This window comes from Apus apus, chromosome 23 (assembly GCF_020740795.1).
Source record: "Apus apus isolate bApuApu2 chromosome 23, bApuApu2.pri.cur, whole genome shotgun sequence".
In the NCBI taxonomy this organism is placed as follows: domain Eukaryota; kingdom Metazoa; phylum Chordata; class Aves; order Apodiformes; family Apodidae; genus Apus; species Apus apus.
In genome coordinates this window covers 4,078,423-4,102,723 of record NC_067304.1, presented here as the reverse complement: position 1 = coordinate 4,102,723, position 24,301 = coordinate 4,078,423, and the positions used below count along the sequence as shown (strand labels likewise).

The following is a 24,301-nucleotide window of genomic DNA, read 5'->3' as shown; positions in this document are numbered from 1 at the left end:
GGTGTGAAGGGGGTGGAGGTTGCCAGGGAAGAGGAGCAGCAGCCGCCCCACCGCCCACCCCGGCGGGGACGATGCGGGATGGAAGGGACGGAGGGGCGGCATCCCCGGCAGCATCCAGGGAACACACGGGGGGGGGCAAACATGCGGAGATAGGGGGGCACCCGGGGCCAGCCCCGCCTCGCCAGCCCCCCCCCCCCGGGCCCCCGCACCGCCGTGCAGTGCGGTGGGCCGCCGGGAGATGGCCCCGCACCGCGCTGCGCCCCGCCATTGTCCGCCGCCGTGCTCCCTCCTCCTCCTCCCCCCTCTTTTCCTCCTCTTCTCCTCCTCCTCCTCCTCCTCCTCCTCCTCCCTCCGCCGCCGCCGCGGCGCGGCCCCGCCGCCCGGCCCGGCCCCAGCCCGGCCCCGCCGCAACCCGCTCCCAGCAGGTAGGGCTGAACCCCGGGGGGACAGGGGGATTCCCCCTTGTGGGGTGGGGGGAGAAATCCCGGGGGAAGGGAGATTTTTTTGGGGGGAAAACACAGGCGGGTGGTGGGAGCTAGGCCGGCTCCTCTCATGAGCGGCTGGTTCTGGGGTTCCTCCCCCCCCCTTAAAATATAGATAATCATTTTTATATGAATATAGAAATAATTTCACCGGTCGGGAAGAGACGGGGAAGATCCCCGGAGCTCCTGCGGGTGCTTTCCCCCCGAAAGCTCCAACCAAGCCTTGTGTTTTTCGCAAGGGCTGAAAGCCCCTCAAAGCTCCGGGGGGCTGGGGAGGGGGGTCACCCCGGGCCCCGCACCCCCAGGGCACGGTGCGGGGTCTCGAAATCAAGCGTCAGGCGGGGGTGTGCGGGGGGGAGTTGGGCTGTTTTTACGAGCAGAACAATGAAACGGTCCCCGTCAAATTGCAAAGTTGCCCATCAGCGAAGTAGAGAGAGGCTGGGCTGGGGTTTCTGCTCGTTTCCATCGAGTCAGGAGTCCCCCCGACGGGACAGGGCTGGGGACAGGGTCGGGGACGAGGCAGCGCTTGTGTTTAGCCGGGAAGGGTCAGCTCTAGGTGGGCTCTAGGCAGGGTGTTTTGGGGGGGACTCTGAGGATGCTGGGCGTGCTGCAGCGAGCTGCGATGCTCCCTCTGCCCCTGCGGTGCAGCGCTCGGAATCCTCCGCTTGCGGAAACGCTCACGCGTGTGTTTATCAGTAAACTCCAGAGATATGCCAGCTATTACCCCTAAGCAAAGGAGATCTATCGACTGAACCACAGCTATCCATGTGTAGAAGGCCAAACACGAATGTAATTGTTCTCGGGATCTGGGCCTGGGGTGAACGAGCACCAACGTGATCAGAAAAATCAATCTTTGCCTCCCCGAGCGGGAGGGACGGGGGAGCAGGGAGCTGTGGGGACAGGGAAACCTGGAGCATGGAGCACCCGGTTCTCCCGGGCCAATCGCCCTGCCGGGCACCTGCCCCGCCTGGCCTGGGGAGCACCCTCTGGAGTAGCAAAGGAAGCGAGGTCGGGAAAAAAGGATCCGCTGCCGGGAGCCGAAAGGAGCTGAAAGGAGCTGCCTGTGCAGCCGGGCTCCAGCCTTCCTTGCCTGCTGCAGTGGGTGCTCCGTGTGGCTGCGAGCGTTGCCTGGATGCACACGCAGGGTGTGTGTGTATTTGTGTGTGTGTGTGTCTGTGCTGCCCGGCATCCCGGGTTGCTGGGCCAAGGGGGATGATGTGCCGGGCTGGGGGTCCCACGGTCCTGAGCAGGGTGGAGGGGGCTTGTAGCAGCAGCAGCAGCCATGGCCCCGTCCTCATTGAGGTGTTTCCCTGCGTGTTGGGTGCTCCAGAGGAGCTGTGTGTGTCCTGCCTGTGGTTGTGGTGTGTCCTTGGGCTGCCATTCTCTCCCACAACATGTAGATCCTGTGGGCAGAGCAGGGGCTGAACAGGCTAAAGATTCCCATCGCAGCCCAGGCTGGCTCTGGCGTGCAGCGTGGGGCCAGCTGGACCCCCTGCACCCCAGCAGGGTGCTGTGGGCGGGGAGGGTGCACCCTGCCTGCTGCATGTCCTCAGTGCATCCCTCTGGTTCAGCTGTGGGAGCACCTGGGTTGGGGAGAGCCCCGTGGCAGCAGGAACAGCCCTGTGGGGTGTGTGGTGGGGATAAAGCCACAGGATCTGGCCCTTGGGGCTCACCCAGACCCCTGGGCTATGGGGCAGGAGCCAGCACGGGCTGGCTGCCACTTGCCAGCCCATCCCAGCTCTGCTGTGTGGGCAGGACTCTTCCCCTGGGAGCTGGTGGAGTGGGAAAGTGCCCTGTTTTACATTGCTTGGCTGTCCTGAACACACCTAGGGCCGCAGCCCCTCCTGGCCTCGCCGTGCAGGCAGGATGGCTGCCAGCAGCCCGGTGTGCAGCTGGGTACACCCACCCACCCGTGGCACAGCCAGCCACGCCGTGCCGGGGGCTGGCCACGGAGGAAACCCAGATTTGCATAGGGGTTGAGCAGCAGACCTGCTGTGCTGGGGAGATCCCCAGGGGATGCTGAGCACCGAGAAAACCTGACCCCCAGGATGGGTGCTGGGTGCTGGAGCACTGAGGGTTGAGTCACTCGGAAAGTCCGACCGTGGGTGTGCCCCGGGGCTGGGGAGTGGAGGCGAATGGGGTGATTTTGGCCTCACGGGATCACCAGGAGGATGCCGAGGGGGGTGGCTTTGCAAGAGGATGTCACCCCCCCCTTCCTCGTTGCACTCCAGCACTTTGCAGGTGCTGGGTTGAGGTTCAGCCTCTCCTGAGCAGCCGAGCATGTGTCTGTCACACCTCGCTGCAAAGGAGGGCTCTGACATCCCCCCGCCCACGGCCACCTCCTGCCCCACACTGTCCCCGCCTCCACACCCCATTGTCCCCTCCGCTGTCCCCATCACCGACTCAGCTCCCACCCTGCAGGGCTCTGGGTGGTCCCTCTGCAGAGCTCCCACCTTTGGCTGCCCCAAGCCGGGGGCTTTCCCCTCCCAAACCTGATCCATCAACCCGGGGCAGGATTTCCTCCCGAAGGTGGAAATACGTAGTAAAACGATAGAAGAGCCTTTGGCATCAGCCAGCTTCACATCCTGCCTCCTCCAGGGAGCTTGGACCCGACTGGGCTTTGCTCTGCTATTAATAGGAGACTCATCAGCTTGAAGAGGGAGAAACTTCTGCCGTGGGGCAACAGGTTGGAAGCAAGTGGCACGGCTTGTTTTCCGGGTGTTTGCTCAGCTCTGTGTTTGCTCAGCTCCAAATCCTCTCTGGAAACTAGTTGGTTGGCTCCCTGGAGTGTAGTTTTTGGAGTCTGGCTTTTCCTCTGCAAACTGGGGAAAGCAAAGAAAGAGAGTTGCCTGAAAATCTCTGTCAGGTTCAGTTTTTTGGGGGGAATGATGCTGGTTTTGCTGTGAGCACCTCTGGAGTGCTGGTTTTGCTGGGGCTTGGGTTGATGGGTGGTGTTTCAGAGTGTGGCTCCAGGAAAGAAACACTCTTGGGTTTTTGTTTTGGTTTCCAATTACCTTCCTGGAGCTCCAGTTCCAAACTGGGATGAAAATCCTGCAATTTGCTGTGTCAAAGTAGCACCTGGAGACCCAGCCAAAGGGCTTCCCTTGGTCATTATGTTGCCTGGGAGGTCCCAAATGGCCCTGTTTCCCTCTGGTTTTGGAGAGGTGGGGAACTGAGACCAGAGAGTTTCTTCTGGAGTGGGAATAGTGGGATCCTGCCTGGTCCAGATGGTGCTGAAGCTGCTGAGAGGCCCAGGGAACCTGCCTCCCCATGCCATGGGGGCTGGGTGGGATGAAGGGGATGTAGGAGCATTTCCCACTGCCGAAGGGGTCCAGTGTGTCCAAGGAGCTTTGTCACCCCATGAGGTGCTGTGACTGGCAGCAGGAGCAATGGCACACGGCCAGGATGTGCCACACAGCTGGGTCTCCATGTCCCCAAAGCAGGGAAGCCCTCACCATCCTCCTGGCTGGGCAGTGGCTGCTCAGGCAGCTGGGAACATGGTTCAGCAGGAGCAGCAGGATGGATGGATGGACCCACAGCCCCAGAGGTGAAGGCTGGTGCTTTATCCTTCTCATGGCTGCTCCTCCCTCTGCCAGATTATAAATGGGTGTGAATTGTCTCCCCTGATAGGCATAACCTCCATCCCCGCTCCCACACCCCGGGGAGGTGCCCCTCCAGGCCTTGCTTTGCTTCCTGGCCCTCAGATGTTTGATGCTTTCCCAGATGCTTCCGATGCTTCTATCCGCTCCCATCGCAGCTGCCTGGGAGGGGGAAGGCAGGGAGGGATGGGGAGAGCTGGGGGTGCTCAGCGAGCCCCTGCCAGCCACAGTGGCTCTGCCTCAGGCTCCTGTCCCCCAGCAGAAGGAGGAAGGGCTGGATGTCACATTTGCTCCACCGTGGGATCCCCTAGGAGCATTTTCTGCTCAGTTTCCCTCGTCCCTCCCCATGCTGAGCAGGTGCTGCTCAGCTGCTGGGAGAGGGGTGGGTGTGCTGATGTCCCCCCCCTCCCCCAGACCTCCCCTGCCCTCCTCCCAACCTGGTGCTTGGCTCTCAAGGGCTGGGGTGGTCCCTCCCTGTCCCACTGATGCTGGGTGTGGGACCAGGGACAGCCCTGCAGGGAGCCCGGGCATCCTCCACCCCAAAGCCCTGCAGTCCCCAGGAGCCACCAAGGAGTGGAACCTGCTGGTTTGGAGGGACTTTGAGGGGACTAACGGGGCCCTGAGCTCTTGGGGTGGGGGGACCTGGCCACAGCCGTTGGGCTGGGCTGCTCCTGGGTGGATCCAACTGGTTTGGTTTTGGAAAAATAAACTCCGTGGGATCCGCCAGCGTGCAGGCAGGAAAGCCTCACCCCAAAGTTCCCTCCCCAACCCAGGAGGGTGCCCCAGGTCGGGGGGTGTTGGCTGGGCTGGCAGGCAGGGTGCTGATGCTGGGAGCTGGATGAGGGGCCACTCAGCAACCAGCAGATATTCTGAAATGACATTTAAAAATGCAAGAGGCTCCCAAAAGAGGACTTGGAGCTGGTTTTGTCTGCCTTTTGGTTTCAGCACCCATATTCTAGAGGGCTGCCCCCGAGAGGAGATGGGCTTTGTGCATCTGGGCAGTGCCCTGATGGGGAAATGTCCCTCTGCTCTGCTGCTGTGGCCAGGCAGAGCAGGGCAGTGGGTGCTGGTGGGTTACACCAGGGATGTGGTGCAAGTGTGTGGCTCCCTGTGAAGCTGCTGCTTCCTTTACAGGGCTGTGCTGGTGCAAAATGTGAAAGAAATGGTGCTAAAACATCATCCAGGGCTTAGGGCAAAGGGTTTCCAGTGGGCAAGTGGTTTTCCCTCCTGTGTGCCTCCAGCCCCGCCGTGGGCTGCAGCAGCAGTAACTCAGCACAGCAAAGCATTTCTCCAAAAGGTGGGATCCCAAGCTGGATGGGTCTCCTGAGGCTGACGTGACCGTGGCAAACGCCAGGAAATTTAAAGTCAGAAAATTATCCCCGTGATATTAGTGGTAGTATTTTAAAGAGGAAAAAAAAAATCTGCTTGTTTCTGCTCCTCTGGAATTCAGTTCCCGTGCTGAGGCCTAACCCACAGCTCACAGTCCCAGATCATTTTTGCAACGGGCTTCTGGGAGGAGAGAAGCCTTTGGTGGGAACATGAGTGGCTGCTCAGCAGACCCCCAGGAGCAGGAGCTGGTGGCGGTGCTGAGGTGCTGCTTGAGCATCAGTCCTGCCCCTGGCTGAGGACTTGGAGGGTGAACAGGAGAGTTTGGGGCTCTTCCATGTGGGTTTGTATCACCTCAGTCCAGCTGCCACACTGAGGGGAGGAGCTGAGCCCCCTACCCAGGGATGCTGGTGGTGTGCCCAGCTGAGGTGACATCCCCTGGGTGGCACACAGCCATCCCCATGTCCTGGCTGCTCCTATGCTGCCTGCCTGGCTTCTGGTGGAGCCTGGACCCAGTTTGTTGTTTCTGCCCTGGTGCAGGTCCAGCTGCATCCCACCAACCCATGCAGGAACCTCGGCCTGACCAGGCAGGAACGTTGCTCTGCTCAAAACCTCAGCGAGATGCAGACGCTTCTCTTGGAGATGAGAATGGGTTTGTGGCTTTGTCAGCCACAAAAATCGGCTTGATTTTATTGCTTTTGGGTTAAAAGCAGATTTTCTTTGTTCCGCTTCCAGAAGCCCAGGACTGCCAGCTTTTGGGATTTCTGTTTTTCCAGGAAAAGCCCACAGCTGCTGGCAGGGGCCAAAATGTTGGGGAAGGGAACGTTTCCAGCCTGTCCCCCCCCACCTCAAAGCCATTTTTCCATCTAGAAAGCACAAAGAAGCTGGTTGAGTGAGGTGCCCGGCCAGCCTGGTGTTGGGGGGACTAACGGGGCAGCTGTGCTGGTGGGGAGACCCACCTGGCTCATAGGAAATGTGTTTGCAGCAGACGAAGGCTGGGCTAATTAGGAGCCATCTGGTCCTGCACAGCCCTGGGGTCAGGAGGGTCTGTTTGTGGGTGGGGAGGGAGTGATGTGTTTTGGGGGCTGCCATGGGCCATAATCAGCCCCTGAGCTAGGAGGGGACCAGCCCAGTGACAATGGGGATGCTCCACAGGGGGGGATGTGTGCCAGAGGAGGGTGGCCACTGGAAAACCCCATGCTGGAAGTGGTTGCCCCATTCCATGAGGTGGGATGTGGGGGGCAAGTGTGGTGTCAGGTGGGCTACTCTATCTGCCCAGGGGCAGTGGTTGGGTCTGCCAGTCGTGGTTCAAGACTTTTCCTGCCCCACAAGTGCAGGCTGGGGGGAGATCCTCAGGTGTGTGATGCCCTCAGCAGTGCTTTTCCAGCAGGAAAGCTTGGGATCACGGGGAAGGGGGGCAGTGAATCCTTTTGCCCTAAATCAGAGCATGAGGCAGAGCCCTGCGTGGTGCAGAGGGAGCAGCACAGGGCTGAGGAGGTCCCGTGTCCTCTCCATGCTGAGGCTGGTGATCCTGCCCTGCCCAGAGCCCAAAAGCCCTCGACTGCCTCTCAGCTCTAGAGAGTCCCAGTGCCATCATCTCCAGGGGCTCTGGGCTTGTTCCATTCTTCTGTTTACCTTCCACTTAGATATTTATTTTGCTAGGCAGGAAAGAGGAGGTGAAACATCCTTCCCCGGGGAGCGTGGTGCTGGCCCTCCCCAGGTGTTGGTCAGGGGCCAGGGAGCAGGTTCCAGCTCAGCTGTTTTTCCTCTCTGCTGGTGCAGAAAGGTCTGGAGGCTGCACAGAGCTGGGTGCTGCCCAAGGGCTCAGAGGGACTGAGGCAACCTGGGCTGGTGGGAGGTGTCCCTGCCCATGCAGGGGGGTTGGATCTAAATGATCTTTAAGGTCCCTTCCAGCCCAAACCATCCCATGATTCTATGATCCTCTTCCCATGCAGACACGGTGGGGGCGAGGGGGGCAGCACCTCATCCTGTCCTTTCCTTGCCCTTTTCACTCATCTTTTCATTTCTGCCTCAGAAAGCCCTAGTTTTGCTGGTGGAAGCTGGAGAGGGACTTTTTATCAGGGGATGGAGTGATAGGGAATGGTTTCAAGTTGAAAGAGGGGAGATTTAGATGAGATATTGGAAAGAAATTCTGTGAGGGTGGTGAGAGCCTGGCCCAGGTTGCCCAGGGAAGCTGTGGCTGCCCCATCCCTGGCAGTGTTGAAGGGCAGGTTGGATGGGGCTTGGAGCAGCCTGGGCTGGTGGGAAGTGTCCCTGCCCATGTCAGGAATTTGGCTGGATGATCTTTAAGGTCCCTTCCCACCCAAACCAGTCTGGGATTCTGCGAGCAAGCTCAGAGCTGTGTCCTTGGCAGCCCCCAGAGCCTTGGCACAGTGGTGAAGCCCATCCTGGGACAGTCTCCTGCTTGGGGGTTGCAGGTTGAGTCAGGCCCAGCTGCACAACCCCCCCGCAGGCACTGCCCTCCCTGCTCTGCCTCTTATTTTATCCTCGGGGAAATACGTCGGGCTCCAGCAACAGCCCCAGCAGCTGCTGTGGAGCCAACCAGCCCTGCCCAGCCAGGGGGTCCTGGGTGGGTGGGCGGCAGCAAAACCTTGATTTAACCCATCAGCCCTGAATGCTCCCTTTTTTTTCCATGGCAGAGAGGAAGGGCTGTACCACTCATGAACCAACCTTCCTTATCAGCCAGCCTTCCTTATCCTGGCCTGCCCAGCCACTAGCCATGGCTTTCCCCTCCACTAACCGTGCCTCTCCCCTCCGCCCAGGTGGCCGGCGGTGCAGCATGCCGTTCTCCTGACCCCTGAGCCCAGCAGGAAGAAGTCCTGGTCCCTGGAGAGAGATGTCAGCCACGCGCGGCAATGGGGAGCACTGGAAATCCCTGGGGATCAGCCGGAAGGAGCTGGCGCTGGCCGAGGCCTTGCAGATGGAATACGATGCCCTGTCCCGGCTGCGGCAGGACAAGGAGGAGAACCGGGCCAAGCAGCGAGGAGACCAGCCCCTCATCTCCTGGGATGACCCCGCCGACAGGAACGGCTGTGCTGGCATCAAGGCGGCGCGTGGCCTCTCTGGCTCTGACCCCACGCTCAGCTACAACATCCCGGTGGCACCCGAGGGTTCCCCGGTGCCTGGACCCCCACCTGGACCCAGCTCCCCAGACCCCCAGCCCTGGCTGAAGGGACCCCTGGCTGAGGATTACCTGTACATCTTTGACGGGTCAGGGGAGGACCTCCTCGGGGAGCCGCTCAACGGCACCTCACCCCACGATGGGGGCAGCTCCCCCAAAAAGATCTCGCCGCCCCCGCTGCCCCCCAGGAACCTCCTTTGGAGCTCCCCTGAGGGGAGCCAGCACTCGGGGAAGGGTTCCCCTCCATCCTCCAAAGGACCCCAGCCCAGGGACATCAACATGTTCTCAGCAGCCCATGAGCGGGCTCAGGGCAAGCTGCTCGGCCGCCGCATCTCCGAGGAGGATCCCTACGGCATCGCCGGCTACGGCGGCATCAACGACGCCATCACCTGCCTCAACCTCAAGTCCACCTACGAGTCGGAGGTGCTGCGGGAAGCTGCCCGTGGCTGGAAGGAGGGCAGGAGCATCTTTGAGAAGGAATCGAGCGGCAAGCCGGTGGCACGGAGCAAGACCATGCCCCCCCAGGTGCCCCCGCGGACGTACGTCTCCCGCTTCGGCAACCGGAAGAATCTGACGCCAAACAAGAACCGCAGGATCTCCATCGACCCGGTAAGAGGCTTTTTTCTCTCCCTGCCTTGGAAGTGGGATGGAGCCACGGTGCCGGGGAGAGACAGGAATCCAGTGCTGGGGTGTGAACTGGGCAGTGGGTGCCCGTGGCTTTGCTGTGTCTCCTTCTCTCTGGGTTGGTTTTATTTGTCCCATCGCCGGGGCTCCCCAGGGTCTTGTTCACGCATCGTGGTTGGAGACACGGTTCCTGGAGGTTAATAAGACCTTTCCAGGTTGTGCAGTTCCCCGGGGGTGTGCGATCATGGCCAAAACCCTCTGGGGTGGGTGAACCAGGGCTGGAAAGCCAAGCGAGTCCCACCCAGGAGTCGCTGCTGTCTCCAGAGGCCACACTGCAGGTGGTTTGCAGTCAGCTCGTGTCCTGCCAACTCATGAAACGTCACAAGCTCCTCCGGAAAGAGCTGGGAGTCTCCTCCCGATCACTTTCCTGTGCAGCTCCCAACATCCTTTCCCGTCCCAGCTCCCTTCTTCCCTCTGTCCAGCACAGAGCAGGACTCCTCCCCTCTGCACATGGAGGTGTCAGGGGGCTGCTGGCCCTGCCACCGTCCCTCTTCCGGGGCTGCCAGGTCCCCAACGGGGTGCCCGTTGCAGGGGCAATGCCCCACTCTGGTGTGGCTCATCCCACCGCCAGCAAGAGGAGGAGATAAATAATGGGAGAAGTCACCTTCCTCACAGGGTCCCCCCTCCCCAGGAAGAGAGGGGTGCAGCTGGCAGGGGCTACCTAAGTCACTCACAGCTTTCTTAGTGCCAGAAGCTAATTATAGAAGAGCATTAAAATAGTCTTTAGCGGCTGCTGTGTTCCCTGCCTTTCTCTGCCTCCCGGGAGCTGTTGGCTGGGTTAATTGCTCTGACAGTGGGGCCATTGTTCCCTGCCAGAGCACAATGGGAGCCCCGAGACCCCCAGGCGTGGGGGGAGCCTGGCACCGTGATGCTGCATGTCAGGAGGGAGGTGTGCAGGGCTGGGCGTGGGCTCTGCTGTGGCACTTTGGTGGCCTGGGGACAGTCCCTGTCCATCCCATGTCATCCTCAGGTCCGTCTCTGCACATCCCTTGTCTCCCTGGGGAATCTCCCAGGTGGAGCTTTTGGAAATGGGTGGTTTTGTCGGCAGAGGGCTGGGGACAGCGAGGCCTGGGGCTGTCCCTTCTCCTGGCTTTGGGGAAGGTGCTGGTGCAGACTTGGGTGACACATCCTGTGGCCTGTTCCAAACCCCTCCTGTGCTGGACCACATCACCCTCAGTGCTGCTGCAGCAATGGTGGGAGGAACAAGACTCTGGATGCCCAGTGCTCTGATGGGGGGGATCCAGCAAATCCCGTTCCAGGCAGGCAGCAGCTGGAGCCCCCAGGATTGCTGCAGCCAGCTGACAGGCTGGTGCTCTGCCCTCTAGGTTGCCCCCCGGCCACATTCCTTCGCCAACGGCTACGAGCTCTTCGAGGTCTCCGAGGAGCGGGATGAGGAGGTGGCTGCTTTCTGCCACATGCTGGATGTGTGAGTACCCGGCCCTGCCCCAGCCCTTCCTGGGGCTCCCAGTGCACCCCAGGGCTGTGGTGGGACCCAAAACAGGCATTTTTTTTTGGGGGGGGGAAACCCAAAGCAAGGCAGCACCTCTGACCTGTCCCTGGCTCTGCAGGCTGCGGTCTGGCTACAGCACTGAGGACTATTCCCTCACTGGCTTGGTGTGGAGCTCTGTCAACCTCAGCCCCGAGCAGCTGGGCCATGGTGTCAGCCTGAAGGTGACAGTGGTGTGTGACAGCCTGCGGGAGCCCCTCACCTTCACCTGTGACTGTAAGTGCTACCAGCAGCCACCTGCCTGTCCCCCTCTTCCAGCCATCGGGGAGACCTGGGGTGATGTGAAGCAGGGACAGACCTCAGCAACACCTGGGTGGGGGAATCTTGGTGTGGGGTCCCACCACCCCGGGGGCTCACGCTGCTGCTCTTCCTCCCTTGAGGCTCCTCCACCGTGGACCTGCTGATCTACCAGGCTCTGTGCTACACGCACGACGAGCTGCACGCTGTCGACGTCGAGGACTTCGTGCTCAAGATCTGCGGTTTGGAGGAGTTCCTGCAGAAGTGAGTGTGGGGGCTGGAGAAAGGGGGCGGGGGGGAAACACACGACAGGGCCCAGGCATCCCGTGGCTCACATGCTCGGCCGTGCTCACCCCATGTGATGGATGGTGGGGGCTGATCCCAGTGGGAACCTCTCGGCTCCTTTTCCTGCCTCCCCAGCCGTAGTGATGCTCTTGCCAAGAGCAGCATGTTGGGAGCATCCTTCCCGGTGGCAGGGTATCCATCACGCTGACCCTCCCACGTGCCTGAAAAGCAGGGAGCTGCCAAAAAAGCTCTTTGGAGGGAGTATTAATAACAGCTGTGTCACTGAGTGGAGAGGCAGAGCCTGGCTTCTCCCAGCCTGCTGCTTCAACTGCAGGAGAAGGTGGAAAAGGGACACATTGGAGGGCAGAAGGAGTGGGGGGCACCGGAGCATCAGGGCTGCAGTGGGCTCCCTTGGGTGGGGGATGAGACCTGTGCCCTCCCTGCCTTGCTGCCTTTCCCAGAGGAAGACTGGGAAAGAGGGGGCTTGGGATCTGACAGCTCAGGAGACCAGAGGGAGCTGCAGCAGCCAGGCAGGCACAGGCACACACCGTCCTTCCTGCTGCTGGAGAGCTGGCCCTGCTGCTGGAGGTCGGCAGGAGCTGTGCCATGGCCTCCAGGAGCTGTGCCATGGCCTCCAGGAGCTGCTGGTTTAGGCCCTACAGGGGCAGCTGGGAATTGCTTGGGCCAGGAGAGCCGGAGCAGACAGGGATGCAGGAGGGTTCCTGGCACATCATTCCCATCAGCGCTGAGCCCTCCCGCTGCAGAGTGCTTCAGGGCATGTGTGTGCACACACGTGTGTGCAGATGTGTGCATGTGTGTGCACATGTGCTTGCACGCAGCAGGGGTGCAAGCTCTTCCCTAGCTGTGGGCACAGCAGCATCCTCGAGCTTCTGACCTGCCCAACCTCAGCTGTGGGTGGCTCAGGGCTGCACCAGCTGCAGGGCAGGTCCAGCCAGCTTAGCGGACGTTTCCCCACGGGGTGAACCTCCTGCTTTTTTGGCAGGGAAAGACATCCCGGGCACGGAGCAGGACAGCCCGTCCCTGGCGAGAGTTTCCCGGGAGCCGGCACGGGCAGGAGCTGCCCTATCTCCTGGGGCCCTCAAAGGACCTTTGAGAAAGCCCTGGGACATAAAGCCCTTTTGTGGCTGATCTTTTCTTTCTGCATCTTCTCCTGGCGGAAGAGATGCTGGAAGTGCCAAAACCCCCTGTGTGGAGCCCGCTCTGTAGGTCCCACTCTGGGAGGGGGAGCTGCTCATGCTGGTGGGCGTGGTGGGACCAGGCTGTTCCTCCCTGCTCCAGGGCTTGGCACGGTCCTGCTGTCAGCGGGAGCATCCTCCAGCTCCTCGGGTCCATGCTCTGCTTCCCACACAGGGTTGAGCAGGTCCTGGCACAACAGGCTCCTCCACTCCCGGCCCCGTCACGCCGGCTGGGCTGGGCACAGCTTTTTGGAGGGCGCAAGGGGAAGGAGGGAAAACAATGGCTTATTCTTCACGTTTCCTAGTGCAAACCTCCCCGTGCCACAAACATCCTTCTGCAGGCGAGGTGGCCGTGGCTGACATCATGCCTGGCCGTGGGGCTTTGGGATGGGGCATCCCGGGTTTGAATTTTGGGGGGTTGGATGGGATGGAGAGGGGGGGTCAGGCTCAGGCTGGGGTCTCTGTCCCCGCAGCAAACACGCGCTGGGCAGCCACGAGTACATCCAGCACTGCAGGAAGTTTGACATCGACATCCGCCTGCAGCTGATGGAGAGGAAGGGGGTGCGCAGCGACCTGGCCCGCACGGTGGGTGCCCGGCTGTGGGGGGCAGTGTGGGGGTGCCCGTGTCACCTCCCTGCTTGAGGGAGGACCTGCCTGTGGCTGAGCTACTGCACAGCATCTCTCCGTCTCCAGGCCAACGATGATCAGAGCCCCTCAACCCTCAACCACTACATCCACCTGCAGGAGAGACCCATCAAGCAGACCATCAGCAGGTAGGGGGGACATGGTGGGATCTAGTCCTCCATGCCAGGTACCTGCCTGGAAGGGGCTGAGCTCTGTTCTCTGTCCCCCAGGCAGGCCCTGAGTCTCCTCTTCGACACCTTCCACAATGAGGTGGATGCTTTCCTGGCTGCTGAGGTGAGCCCCAGGGATCGAGAGAGGAATTTTGGGGGATACTTTGCCTCATCTGTTGTGGAGTTTTTCACCTTTTCATTATGGGGCTCTGCGGATGTGAAAGTAGGGGAAACTGAGGCACGGGCTGGTGCACCTCCCTGTGCATGGTGTGTGGGGCTTGGGGGGCAACCCCTGCTCCCTCAGCTACCTAGGGGGTCCCATGTCAGCCCCCCTCTGCCCTCCAGGGAGATGTCCCACTGAAGGCTGAGCGGGTGATCCAGTCAGTCATGGCCATCTGCAACGCCCTGGCTGCTGTGGAGTCCCAGGAGATCACAGCAGCCCTCAACCAGATGCCCCCCTGCCCCTCCCGCATGCAGCCCAAAATCCAGAAGGTAAGTGATGGGGGACAGGGGAGTGGGTCTCAGGGGGAGGGATGCAGAACTTGGAAGGGGTGCTCAGGGTGCAGAGGGGAAGCACGTTTTCATATCTGACTTCATTCCCTCCTTCCTCCCACTGCACCACGTGGAAAATTCCTCAATAGCTGGAAGCTGGAGAGCCCAGGCTGGTTGTGTAAAGCAGCCAGCCTGGTGAGCTGCTCCCTGCCAGCAGCACGGGGCTGATTCTGATGCTGCTCTTGTGGTTTCTTCTTTTTTTTTTTTTTTTTTTCTTTTTTTCCTCAACAGGATCCAAATGTTCTGGCCAAGAAGGAAAATCGAGGTATTTCTCCTCCCCTTCTGGGCTCAAGTTCTTGGTGCTTTTAATCCTCAAACCCCTCCCCCTTAATTATTAAGGCCAAAAAATGTGTTTGAAACTGTTCTGGTTAAGAAAAGAGGGTTTCTGGAGGCAATGGCTGCTGTTCCACCCCGTGAACTCAGCAAAATGAGGAGCCTGAAATTCTCCCTCTCATCCACATTGTCCCAGGGGGGAAGACCTGCCCAGGGTCCCTCCAGCATCCCCAGCCCAGAGGGACACCACAGGGGGATGTGGGGCTGGCAGCTGCTGCCCCCCTCTTATTCCTCTCCCACCTCCCCTCCAGAGAGGATCGTGGAGAGCCTGACAGCTGCCATCCTCAACCTGGTTGAGCTCTACTGCAGCACCTTCAACGCGGACTTCCAGCCAGCTGTGCACGGGAGCCGGGAGCAGGGGGTGGTGCAGGAGGCTCGTCTGCTCTCCTGCCCTCTCTCCTTCACCATCTATGCCACCCACCGCATCCCCATCACCTGGGCTGCCAGGTAAGGGCAGCTGCCTGCACCTCACTCAGCCTCTGCCTGCCCATCCCAGGGTGTTAAACACACCATAGCAAGGGTGTCTCTGTCCCGGGTGGCTGAGGAATATGTCCCTGTCCCAGATATTCGGCTGGTGTGGAGAGAATAAGAGCTAAACCAGCCCAAGCCCCTTAAAGAGCAGGATTGTTCTGCTCTGGTCAGACCACCCTGCAGTGCTGGGTCCAGTTCTGGAGTCCCCAACACAAGGACATGGAGCTGTTGGAGTGAGTCCAGAGGAGGCCATGGAGATGATCTGAGGAGCCTGGAGCCAGGCTGAGAGAGTTGGGGTTGTTCAGCCTGGAGAAGAGAAGGCTCCTGAGAGACCTTAGAGCACCTTCCAGTGCCTGAAGGGGCTCCAGGAAAGCTGGGGAGGGAACTTGGACAAGGGCAGGGAGGGAGAGGACAAGGGATAATGGCTTTAAACTGAAAGAGAGGAGATTTAGATGAGATACTGGGAAGAAATTCTTTGCTGTGAGGGTGGGGAGACCCTGGCCCAGGTTGCCCAGGGAAGCTGTGGCTGCCCCATCCCTGGCAGTGTTGAAGGGCAGGTTGGATGGGGCTTGGAGCAGCCTGGGCTGCTGGGAGGTGGCCCTGCCCATGCAGGGGGTGGGAACTGAATGATCTTTCAGTCCCTTCCCACTCGAACGATTCCACGATTGTGTGATCAGTACGGGGATGCTGGAGCCAGCTGATGCCGGAGCTTCTCCCACCCCAACCTCAGGAATCCCTGAGGCTGCAGCGCCGCTCCCGAGCTCAGCACCGCCCCGGGGATGTGACAGATGGCCCCGGTGCTGCAGGGCCGGGCTGCCCTCTCCCCACATCAGCGCCATGCTCCTTTGTTAGGTGCCTCGGTGCCCGTACCCGCTTTCGGCCCCACGCGGGGGGGACCGCGGGGGTCCAGGCGGGCGGCGGGACCCCGCTGGGGGCTTGGGGAGGGGGGACGGGACGGGGACATGCGAGGGAGTGGCGCCAGCAGCAGCCGCCCCGCCGGGGACCCCTTGCCTTTGTCCTGTCCTTAATGTATTCCCCTTGGTGACTGGCTCCGAACAAAGCGGGTAGCCTGGGAAATGCCGGCATCCCCTGACCCCCGGCGCCCCGCAGCCCTCCCCGGATTGTCGCTCGGCACCTGCCACATGGCAGGGCCCCCCCGACAGCCCCCCGTGTGACGGTATGCGCGGTGGCATATGGTGATGGGGGGGCTCTGTACCCCCCAACCCCCTTCCCCAGCCTGGGGAAGGCACAGAGGGGCAGCACATCCATCCACCCAGCCTGCTGGAGTGGGGTTTGCCCCGTGGTGGGGTGAACTCCCCCGGGTTCTGCCTCCCCAGGGGGGAACCCCCTGCTTCCCAGGGAAACACCCCCACCCACCCCTAGCTCACGGTCCTTTTGCTCCCCTTGCAGCTATGAAGATTTCTACCTCTCCTGCTCCCTCAGCCACGGCGGCAAGGAGCTGTGCAGCCCCCTGCTCACTAGGAAGGCACATGTCTACAAATACCTCTTCCACCTCATCATATGGGACCAGCAGTAAGGCAGCAACCTGGCCATGGGGTGGGCAAGGGGTGCCTGTGCCATCCCCTGTCTCCTCCCCCCCCTGCTCCAGCGGCTCCTCTCTGTGCCTCTCCCTGATTCTCGGGTGTCGGGAGCTCTTGTGTCATCCCCGGGAATAGCAGCAGCCCCAGCGCCAGCCCTGCCCTCGCTAGACCTGCATGTTTGCACCCGGGAAAGGGCATCTGCTCCCAAAATAGCCCCGGGAGCAGGCAGGGAGGCTGTGCCGAGTCCTCGCCACGCCTGGCATTTGCAGTGGCACAAGGAGGTGGGGATGGGAAGAGGATAATTTTAGAAGGTGCTAGTGCCCCCCAAGGACAGCAGCCGAGCGGCCGGCGGGGAGCAGAGCCGTGCTGGTCCCCTCCGTGGGGCAACCCCCTGCCTGTGCCCACCATGGGCAGGATGTAGCTGCCATCCCGGGCTCCCCGGGAGCGTCGGAGAGGAGCCTCAGCCCCGGGGTCCCACACAGACCCCCCCCCCAGCCACAGGACGAGGTCAGTGTGTGGTGGGGGGTCCCCCATGGCAGCCCCCCTGCCCTGCGGTCACCTTCCCAGGACAGAGAGCAGCAGGGAGAGGATGGGGGCACACGAGCAGCTGGTTGTCCCTGAACCCAGCTGCCTCCTGTGGGGTGTCTGTCCATGGGGTGGGACCTCTGTCCTGTGCTGGGGGGCACGTGGCACTCGTGGTGCCAGCGGCAAAGGCATTTGTTGGGCCAGGCTGTCCCAAGGCATGCTTGGCATCCTGAGGTGGGGGGCTGGCTGGTGTCATGGGGGGCTGGCAGTGACTTTTCCCAGCATAGCTGAGCTGCTGGCTGCTCTCTTGCAGGATCTGCTTCCCTGTCCAGGTGAACCGTCTGCCACGGGAGACACTGCTCAGCGTCACACTCTTCGCCGTGCCCATCCCACCTCCGGGGAGCTCCTCTGACACCAACAAGCAGCGACGGGTCCCTGAGGCTCTGGGCTGGGTGACCACTCCCCTCTTCAACTTCAGGCAGTATGTGGGGTGTCCTGCCACGATGGGCATGGAGAGGGACCATGCCAGCATCCCCAGAGTGGGGCAGGAGTGTCCCCAGTGCCTATGCTCAGTATGGGGACAGCATCACTGCAGTGGTGCCACCCTCCTGCCCCACCAGAGCAACCCCCAGTGCTGAGCTCTCACCCCTCCACCTCCTCCAGGGTCCTGACCTGTGGGAGAAAGCTCCTGGGCTTGTGGCCAGCCACTCAGGACAACTCCAGGGCCAGGTCAAGTGCCCCCAATTTCAACCAGCCTGACAGTGTCATCCTACAGGTGCATCCCAGCAGTGGTGGGTTCTGAGGGGGGACATACACACACATGTGGCCCCCACTTACCCTCTGCCTCTGCCCCAGATCGACTTCCCCACCTCTGCCTTTGAGGTGAAGTTTACCAGCCCACCAGCAGCTGAGTTCAGCCCCAGGTACGAGTTCAGCAGCCTGGGGGAGGAGGATCAGCGCAAGCTGCGGGAGGTGATGCAAAAGAAATCGCTCTACTGGTGAGCAGCCTGCGGGGGGAGCATCGCCCTGCTGGGGGGGCGGGGATGGACTCTACCAAGCCCAGGGAAGCTGTGGCTGCCCCATCCCTGGAAGTGTTCAAGGCCAGCTTGGATGGGACTTGGAGCAACCTGGTCTAGCGGGAGGTGTCTCTGCCCATGCAGGGGAGTTGGAACTGGATGAGTTTTTATGTCCCTTCCAACCCAAACCACTCCTTGATTCTGTGAGCTCCCCAGAGCTCTGCCCTGGCAGGCACGGGGGTATCTGAGGGTCTGACCCTGCCTCTGGCTGCTGAGGATGAGGCTGAAGCCTGGTGTTTCACAGAGCTGCCTGCCTACCACTGCCTGTTGGTCCTCCCCTGGGAAGGGTCTCTCCAGCCTTGTCCCCCCTGGTGGGGACAGCTGCCTGGTCCCTCATCCAGCCTGGCACAGCTGAGCCAGCCAGAGTCCTCCAGTGCTGGCTCTGAACGGAAGGATCAGGTGTCAGCAGCTGTGCCTGAATCCGCTGCACAGGACAGAACTGACACTCCCGGGGCAGACGGACATCCAGGACCATCCCCCCGGCATGGGAGCTCAGTTCCTGGCCACCCCTGAGGGGACGGGGTGCTCCATCCCACCCGTGCCACAGGGAGCCGTGTCCCCTGTCCCCAGGCTGATGGACGCCGACCGCAAGCGGCTGTGGGAGAAGCGCTACTACTGCCACGCGGCACCCGGGGCGCTGCCCATGCTGCTGGCCAGTGCACCCAGCTGGGAGTGGGCCTGTCTGCCCGACATCTACGCCCTGCTCAGCCAGTGGGCCCAGATGAGCCACCAAGATGGCCTGGGACTGCTACATGCCACGTAAGCCACCGACGGGCTGCGGGTGCCACGGGGATGCATGTCCACGGGGATGTGTGGTTGGGCACTGCTGCCCTCCCCTTGCAGGCAGGGGTGGGAATGTTGGGTAGGGATGATGAGGGTGCTGTCCCCGTGACACGTGTCCTGGCTGTAGGTTCCCAGACCAGGAGGTGAGGAAGACAGCTGTGCAGTGGATTGACTCCATCTCTGACACTGAGCTGCTGGACTACCTGCCCCAACTGGTCCAGGTGTGTGGTGAGACCAGGATGTGGCACAAGACCCGTGCTGGGACCAGGATGTGGCATGGGGTGCATGCTGGTCCCTTTGTACCCCAAAACGTTCCCCTTTCCAGGCCCTGAAGTATGAGTGCTACCTGGACAGCCCACTGGTACGGTTCCTCATGAAGCGAGCCATCTGTGACCTGAAGATCACCCACTACTTCTTCTGGTGGGATATTTATTTTTTTTGGGGGGAGGGGAGGTGGGAACAACAGGAGGTGGGTACCCTGGGCCTCACCTGACCGACCTCCCCCTGTGCCCCTGCTCCAAGCAGGCTGCTGAAGGATGGCCTCAAGGACTCCCAGTTCAGCATCCGCTACCAGTACCTGCTGGCAGCTCTGCTCTGCTGCTGCGGGAAGGGGCTGCGGGAGGAGTTTGACCGGCAGTGCCTGCTGGTCAGCACCCTGGCCAGGCTGGCCCAGCAAGTGCGGGATGCAGCCCCATCTGCGCGCCAGGTGGGTGCTGGGGGGGGGGTTGGTGGTGGAAGGGAGTGCAGGGGGCTGCCGGGTTGTCTCTCAGCCCCACATCTCGTGCCCACCCCACGCCCCTGCAGGGCATCCTCCGCGAGGGGCTGGAGGACGTGAAGCAGTTCTTCAAGGCCAACGGGTCGTGCCGCCTGCCGCTCAGCCCCAGCCTGCTGGTGAAGGGGATCGTGCCCCGGGTGAGTGGCAGAGCTGGGGGCGTTGGGGGGCTCCTCTGCCCCACCCCTGGCTCGGCCCTGATGGTCTGCGCCTTCCTCTCCATGGCAGGACTGCTCCTATTTCAACTCCAACGCTGTCCCACTGAAGCTTTCCTTCCAGAACGTCGATCCCCTTGGGGAAAACATCCGAGTCATCTTCAAGGCGAGCTCATCCTCCTGGCAAAGCCCAAACCCCCAGCACTGCTGCCCCAGCCCACCTGGGGCTGGCTTGGCTTTGCCCCTCCCTGCCCCCCGGCTCTGATGGCTCTTCCCTGTCCCTCTCAGTGTGGCGATGACCTGCGGCAGGACATGCTGACACTGCAGATGATCCGGATCATGAACAAGATCTGGGTGCAGGAAGGGCTGGACATGCGCATGGTCATCTTCCGCTGCTTCTCCACCGGCCGTGGACGAGGTAACCCAGTGTCAGGGTGTCCCCCCGGGGCATCAGGCCCCAGGTTTGGATGCTCTCAGGCTGGTGACAGCACAAGAGGTCCTGGGGCTCTGCTAGAGAGGAGCTGCTGTGGGCAGCTGTGATCCGCCATTGGGTTTGATCCCACCATCCGTGGGAATGTGGCTTTGCAGGCTCTCACTCAATGGTGATGGAGGGGGAACAGGTGGGAAAAGGGGCTGGGGGTCTTGGTGCCCCCTGGGTGGGATGGATGCATCTCACCCTGCTGTCTTGGCTGCCAGGCATGGTGGAGATGATCCCCAACGCCGAGACCCTGCGCAAAATCCAGGTGGAGCATGGTGTGACGGGCTCCTTCAAAGACCGGCCGCTGGCAGACTGGCTGCAGAAACACAACCCCGAGGAGGACGAGTACGAGAAGGTGAGGAGGAGCCTGGCAGGGTCCCTGCTCCTCATGTTCCCCTCTCCAGGGACGAGACCCCTCTCTTCCCAGCATGTCCAGCCTTTCTCCATGCTTGGTGGCTCCATGCTTCCCTTTCTCTATCCTCCTAGGCTGTGGAGAACTTCATCTACTCCTGTGCTGGTTGCTGCGTGGCCACTTACGTGCTGGGGATCTGTGACCGGCACAATGACAACATCATGCTCAAGACCACGGGCCACATGTTCCACATCGACTTCGGCAGGTTCCTGGGCCACGCGCAGATGTTCGGCAACATCAAGAGGTGAGAAACACCTCCAGCATCACCCTCCCCCTCACCTGGGCTCCTCCCTGCAGGGCTGCAGCTCTTAAGCACTGTTGTTCACCCCGATTTCATGGGGTGAAATCTCATGCTGTGGTCCTGGTGGTGGGTGACCCCCTGGCCATGGTCACTTTCTGTCCCTGCTTCCCCGGCGCAGGGACCGTGCGCCGTTTGTCTTCACTTCGGACATGGCATATGTCATCAACGGGGGGGACAAGCCCTCCAGCCGCTTCCATGACTTTGTTGACCTGTGCTGCCAGGCCTACAACCTCATCCGCAAGCACACCCACCTCTTCCTCAACCTCCTGGGGCTGGTGAGAACTGGGGGGCACGCACACCCTTCCCCCCTCAGGCAGGGCAGAGGGCTTCTCCTGGCTTCACCCTCTGCCTTGCCTCCCAGATGTTGTCCTGTGGCATCCCTGAGCTCTCCGACCTGGAGGACCTCAAGTATGTCTACGATGCCCTGAGGCCACAGGACTCTGATGCCGATGCCACCACCTACTTCACCAGGTAGAGGACATGGGTGGGTGATGGGACAGAGAGGGACCCTCATAGAAGGAGACACGGGCACTGGCTTAGCATGCTCACAGGCTCCTCCATGCCGAACGTGTGGTGGCCTTGTTGCAGGTTGATTGAGTCCAGCCTGGGCAGTGTGGCCACCAAGCTCAACTTCTTCATCCACAACCTGGCGCAGATGAAGTTCACGGGCTCTGACGCCCGCCCGACCCTCTCCTTCGCCCCCCGCACACACACCATCAAGACGTCCGGCCGGATCCGCGACGTCTTCCTCTGCCGCCACGAGCGGGTCTTCAACCCCAGCAAGGGCTACGTGAGTGGGGACAAGGCAAAGGGACAACCCTGATGGTTCTGTGCTGGTGCTCCTCCCTCGCCCTGTATGGGCTTGGAGCACCCTGGGGTCCCAATCCCACATCGCAGCCCCATCTCCCCACAGACCTACGTGGTGAAGGTGCAGCGGGAGAGCCCGGGGGATGTGACCTTCATCCAGCGCACCTTTGAGGAGTTCCAGGAGCTGCACAACAAGCTGCGCCTCCTCTTCCCTTCCTCATTGCTGCCCAGGTACCCCCACAGACCCCCCGCAGACGCCCAGGGCTCCCCACCATCCCCCGGGCTCTGCTGAGTCTCCATCCCCACAGCTTCCCCAGCAGGTTTGTCATCGGGAGGTCTCGGGGTGAAGCGGTGGCCGAGCGGCGGAAGGAGGAGCTGAACGGCTACATCTGGCACCTCATCCACGCAGCCCCCGAGGTGGCAGAGGTGTGGAGCTGGGGAAGGGGTCCCCAGCAGGCGGGGGGGGGGTCTGCTGCCTCCCAAGAGGTGGGAAATTGCTTGGGGGCCAATGAACCACGTAAAATATTGGCACGTGCACCGGGGACCGGTCCTGAATGGTGGGGGACGTGGTCACCACTGTCATGTCATCTCTTCTCCCCACAGTGTGACCTCATCTACACCTTCTTCCACCCCCTGCCACGGGATGAAAAGGCAGCTGGCACCAACCCGGCCCCAAAGCCAGCAGGTAAGGGGGTTGGGGGCAGTGCTGGCTGGCAGCATGGGGGTGATGGCAGGGGCCCCATCCCACCCATTTCCCTCCTCTCCTCTTCTCCAGATGCCACGTGGGCTCGGCCCCTGGGGAAGGTCGGTGGGGAGGTGAAGCTCTCCATCTCCTACAAGAACAACAAGCTCTTCATCATGGTGATGCACATCCGAGGGCTGGTAGGTACACAGGGATGGCAGGGTGGGGGTCTGCCCCGCCACCAAGCTCACGGGCATGTCCCTCACTCTGCCCCACAGCCACCATTGCAGGATGGCAACGACCCTGACCCCTACGTCAAGACCTACCTGCTGCCCGACCCCCAGAAAACCACCAAGAGGAAAACCAAAGTGGCACGAAAAACCTGCAACCCCACCTACAACGAGATGGTACGTGGGCTGGGGCTGGGGGGGCTCCAGGTGGGCTGTGGCTGAGAGTCTGCCCCCTTCTGCTCCACAGCTGGTCTACGACGGGATCCCCAGGGGGGACCTGCAGCAGCGGGAGCTGCGCCTGAGCGTGCTGAGTGAGGAAGGCTTCTGGGAGAACATCCTCCTGGGGGAGGTGGGCATCCGCCTGCGGGACCTCGACCTGGCCCAGGAGAAGATGGGCTGGTTTGCCCTGGGGTCCCGTGGCCATGGTACCCTCTGAGGTCCCACCACCTTCTGAGGTCCCTCCACGGGGGCTGGGACTCACGGCACCTCTGCCACGGCTCTGCCCACCCTGGGATGTGCCCACGGGCGCTGCCGCAGGCCTCGTCTTTTTCAAGTTTACCTTGTGTCAAGGGAGCAACGCGGGGAGGGAGGGGAAGGGAGAACCAGTGGGGTGCTTCGGGGGGGTTATTCTTCCTTTTGGGATATCTGTATTTTAATTTTTTTTAATAATGAGTAGCATGTGGCCAGGCACCGGGGCGGAGAGGAGAGGGGAGGCGTGGTGGAGATTTGCTTTGGGCTGGGGGTGTGTGTGTACCTGCAGAGCTCCGGGTGCATCTCCAGCCAGGAGCTGCCTGCCTGGATCCGGGCAATTCCCACTCTGGGGAATGTTCCTGTCCCTGTGCCAGCAGGGACATCTGTCTCCTCGTCTGCCATCCGGCCCCGATGACGGGGACGCCTGCGCCGGGGGGCCGGGCTTTGGTGCCTGTGGTGCTTTGTTTACAGCAAGAGCTCCGTAAACGGACAAAATGTTTCTCAGGATCGAGAATAATGAACTTAACCTTTATATTAAAAGTTTTAAATATTGTACCTAGCGGGAGGTGGAGGCTGGAGGCTGGGGGGGGGGTGGAGAGGAATAGCCCTGCCGGAGCTGCCGGAGCTGCCGGAGCTGCTGGAGCTGCCGGAGCTGCCATCGGACCCTCCTGCCTGTAACACGGTGGCATGAAAATAAAGGCGATGAAATGCACGGGGTGGCACGTGGGCCCCGCCTGCCCATCCGCTTGCTGCAAAGCCCAAGAGGCCACGTCCTCGGGGACCGGGGATGCAGCTGCCTCTGTCCCCGGCACACGCAGGGACCCCGGCCCCCTCCAGCTCATCTCCCAGCAATTACCGCTCAGCCGTCATTAACGACGAAGCGCGCCCACAAACGGCTGATGGGGGGTGGGCACCGAGGGGGCAGCGCCATGGACCCACGGAGCAGCTCCGAGACACCCTGCCGGGGCTGATCCCGGCCCCATCCCATCCCGGCCCTGCCGGGGCTGATCCCGGCCCGATCCCAGCCCCATCCCATCCCGATCCCGGCCCGATCCCAGAGCCATCCCGGCCCGATCCCAGCCCCATCCCAGCCCTATCCTATCCCGATCCCAGCCCCATCCCATCCCGATCCCAGCCCCATCCCATCCCGATCCCAGCCCTATCCCATCCCCAACCTATCCCGATCCCGGTCCGATTCCAGTCCTACCCCAGCCCCATCCCAGCCCCATCCCATCCCGATACCAGCCCCATCCCATCCCTATCCCAGCCCCATCCCATCCCGATCCCAGCCCCATCCCAGCCCCATCCCAGCCCCATCCCATCTCGATCCCAGCCCCATCCCAGCCTCATCCCAGCCCCATCCCAGCCTCATCCCAGCCCCATCCCAGCCCCATCCCAGCCCCATCCCATCCCGCTCCCGCCCTGCCCGTGCTCCCCCTGCCCCTGCAGTACCGCCCCGC

The 24,301-nt window shown here is 61.6% G+C and overlaps 1 protein-coding gene across 1 annotated transcript; it reads left to right on the top strand.

Moving 5' to 3' along the window:
* Positions 1-349: 349 nt before the first annotated feature.
* On the top strand, positions 350-23,396 carry PIK3C2B (phosphatidylinositol-4-phosphate 3-kinase catalytic subunit type 2 beta). Its single transcript, XM_051638749.1, has 33 exons — positions 350-425; positions 8,191-9,158; positions 10,559-10,659; positions 10,802-10,956; positions 11,121-11,241; positions 12,932-13,043; positions 13,152-13,231; positions 13,313-13,376; positions 13,598-13,744; positions 14,036-14,069; positions 14,389-14,584; positions 16,019-16,141; positions 16,988-17,155; positions 17,338-17,449; positions 17,530-17,672; positions 18,321-18,509; positions 18,661-18,754; positions 18,859-18,953; positions 19,059-19,239; positions 19,338-19,445; positions 19,534-19,626; positions 19,749-19,878; positions 20,157-20,293; positions 20,425-20,594; positions 20,770-20,926; positions 21,013-21,122; positions 21,240-21,441; positions 21,565-21,689; positions 21,767-21,884; positions 22,062-22,143; positions 22,234-22,340; positions 22,419-22,547; positions 22,618-23,396. Exons 2-33 carry the CDS (start codon positions 8,265-8,267, stop codon positions 22,804-22,806), a joined length of 4,866 nt encoding a protein of 1,621 aa, XP_051494709.1. The 5' UTR covers positions 350-425; positions 8,191-8,264; the 3' UTR covers positions 22,807-23,396.
* Positions 23,397-24,301: the final 905 nt, after the last annotated feature.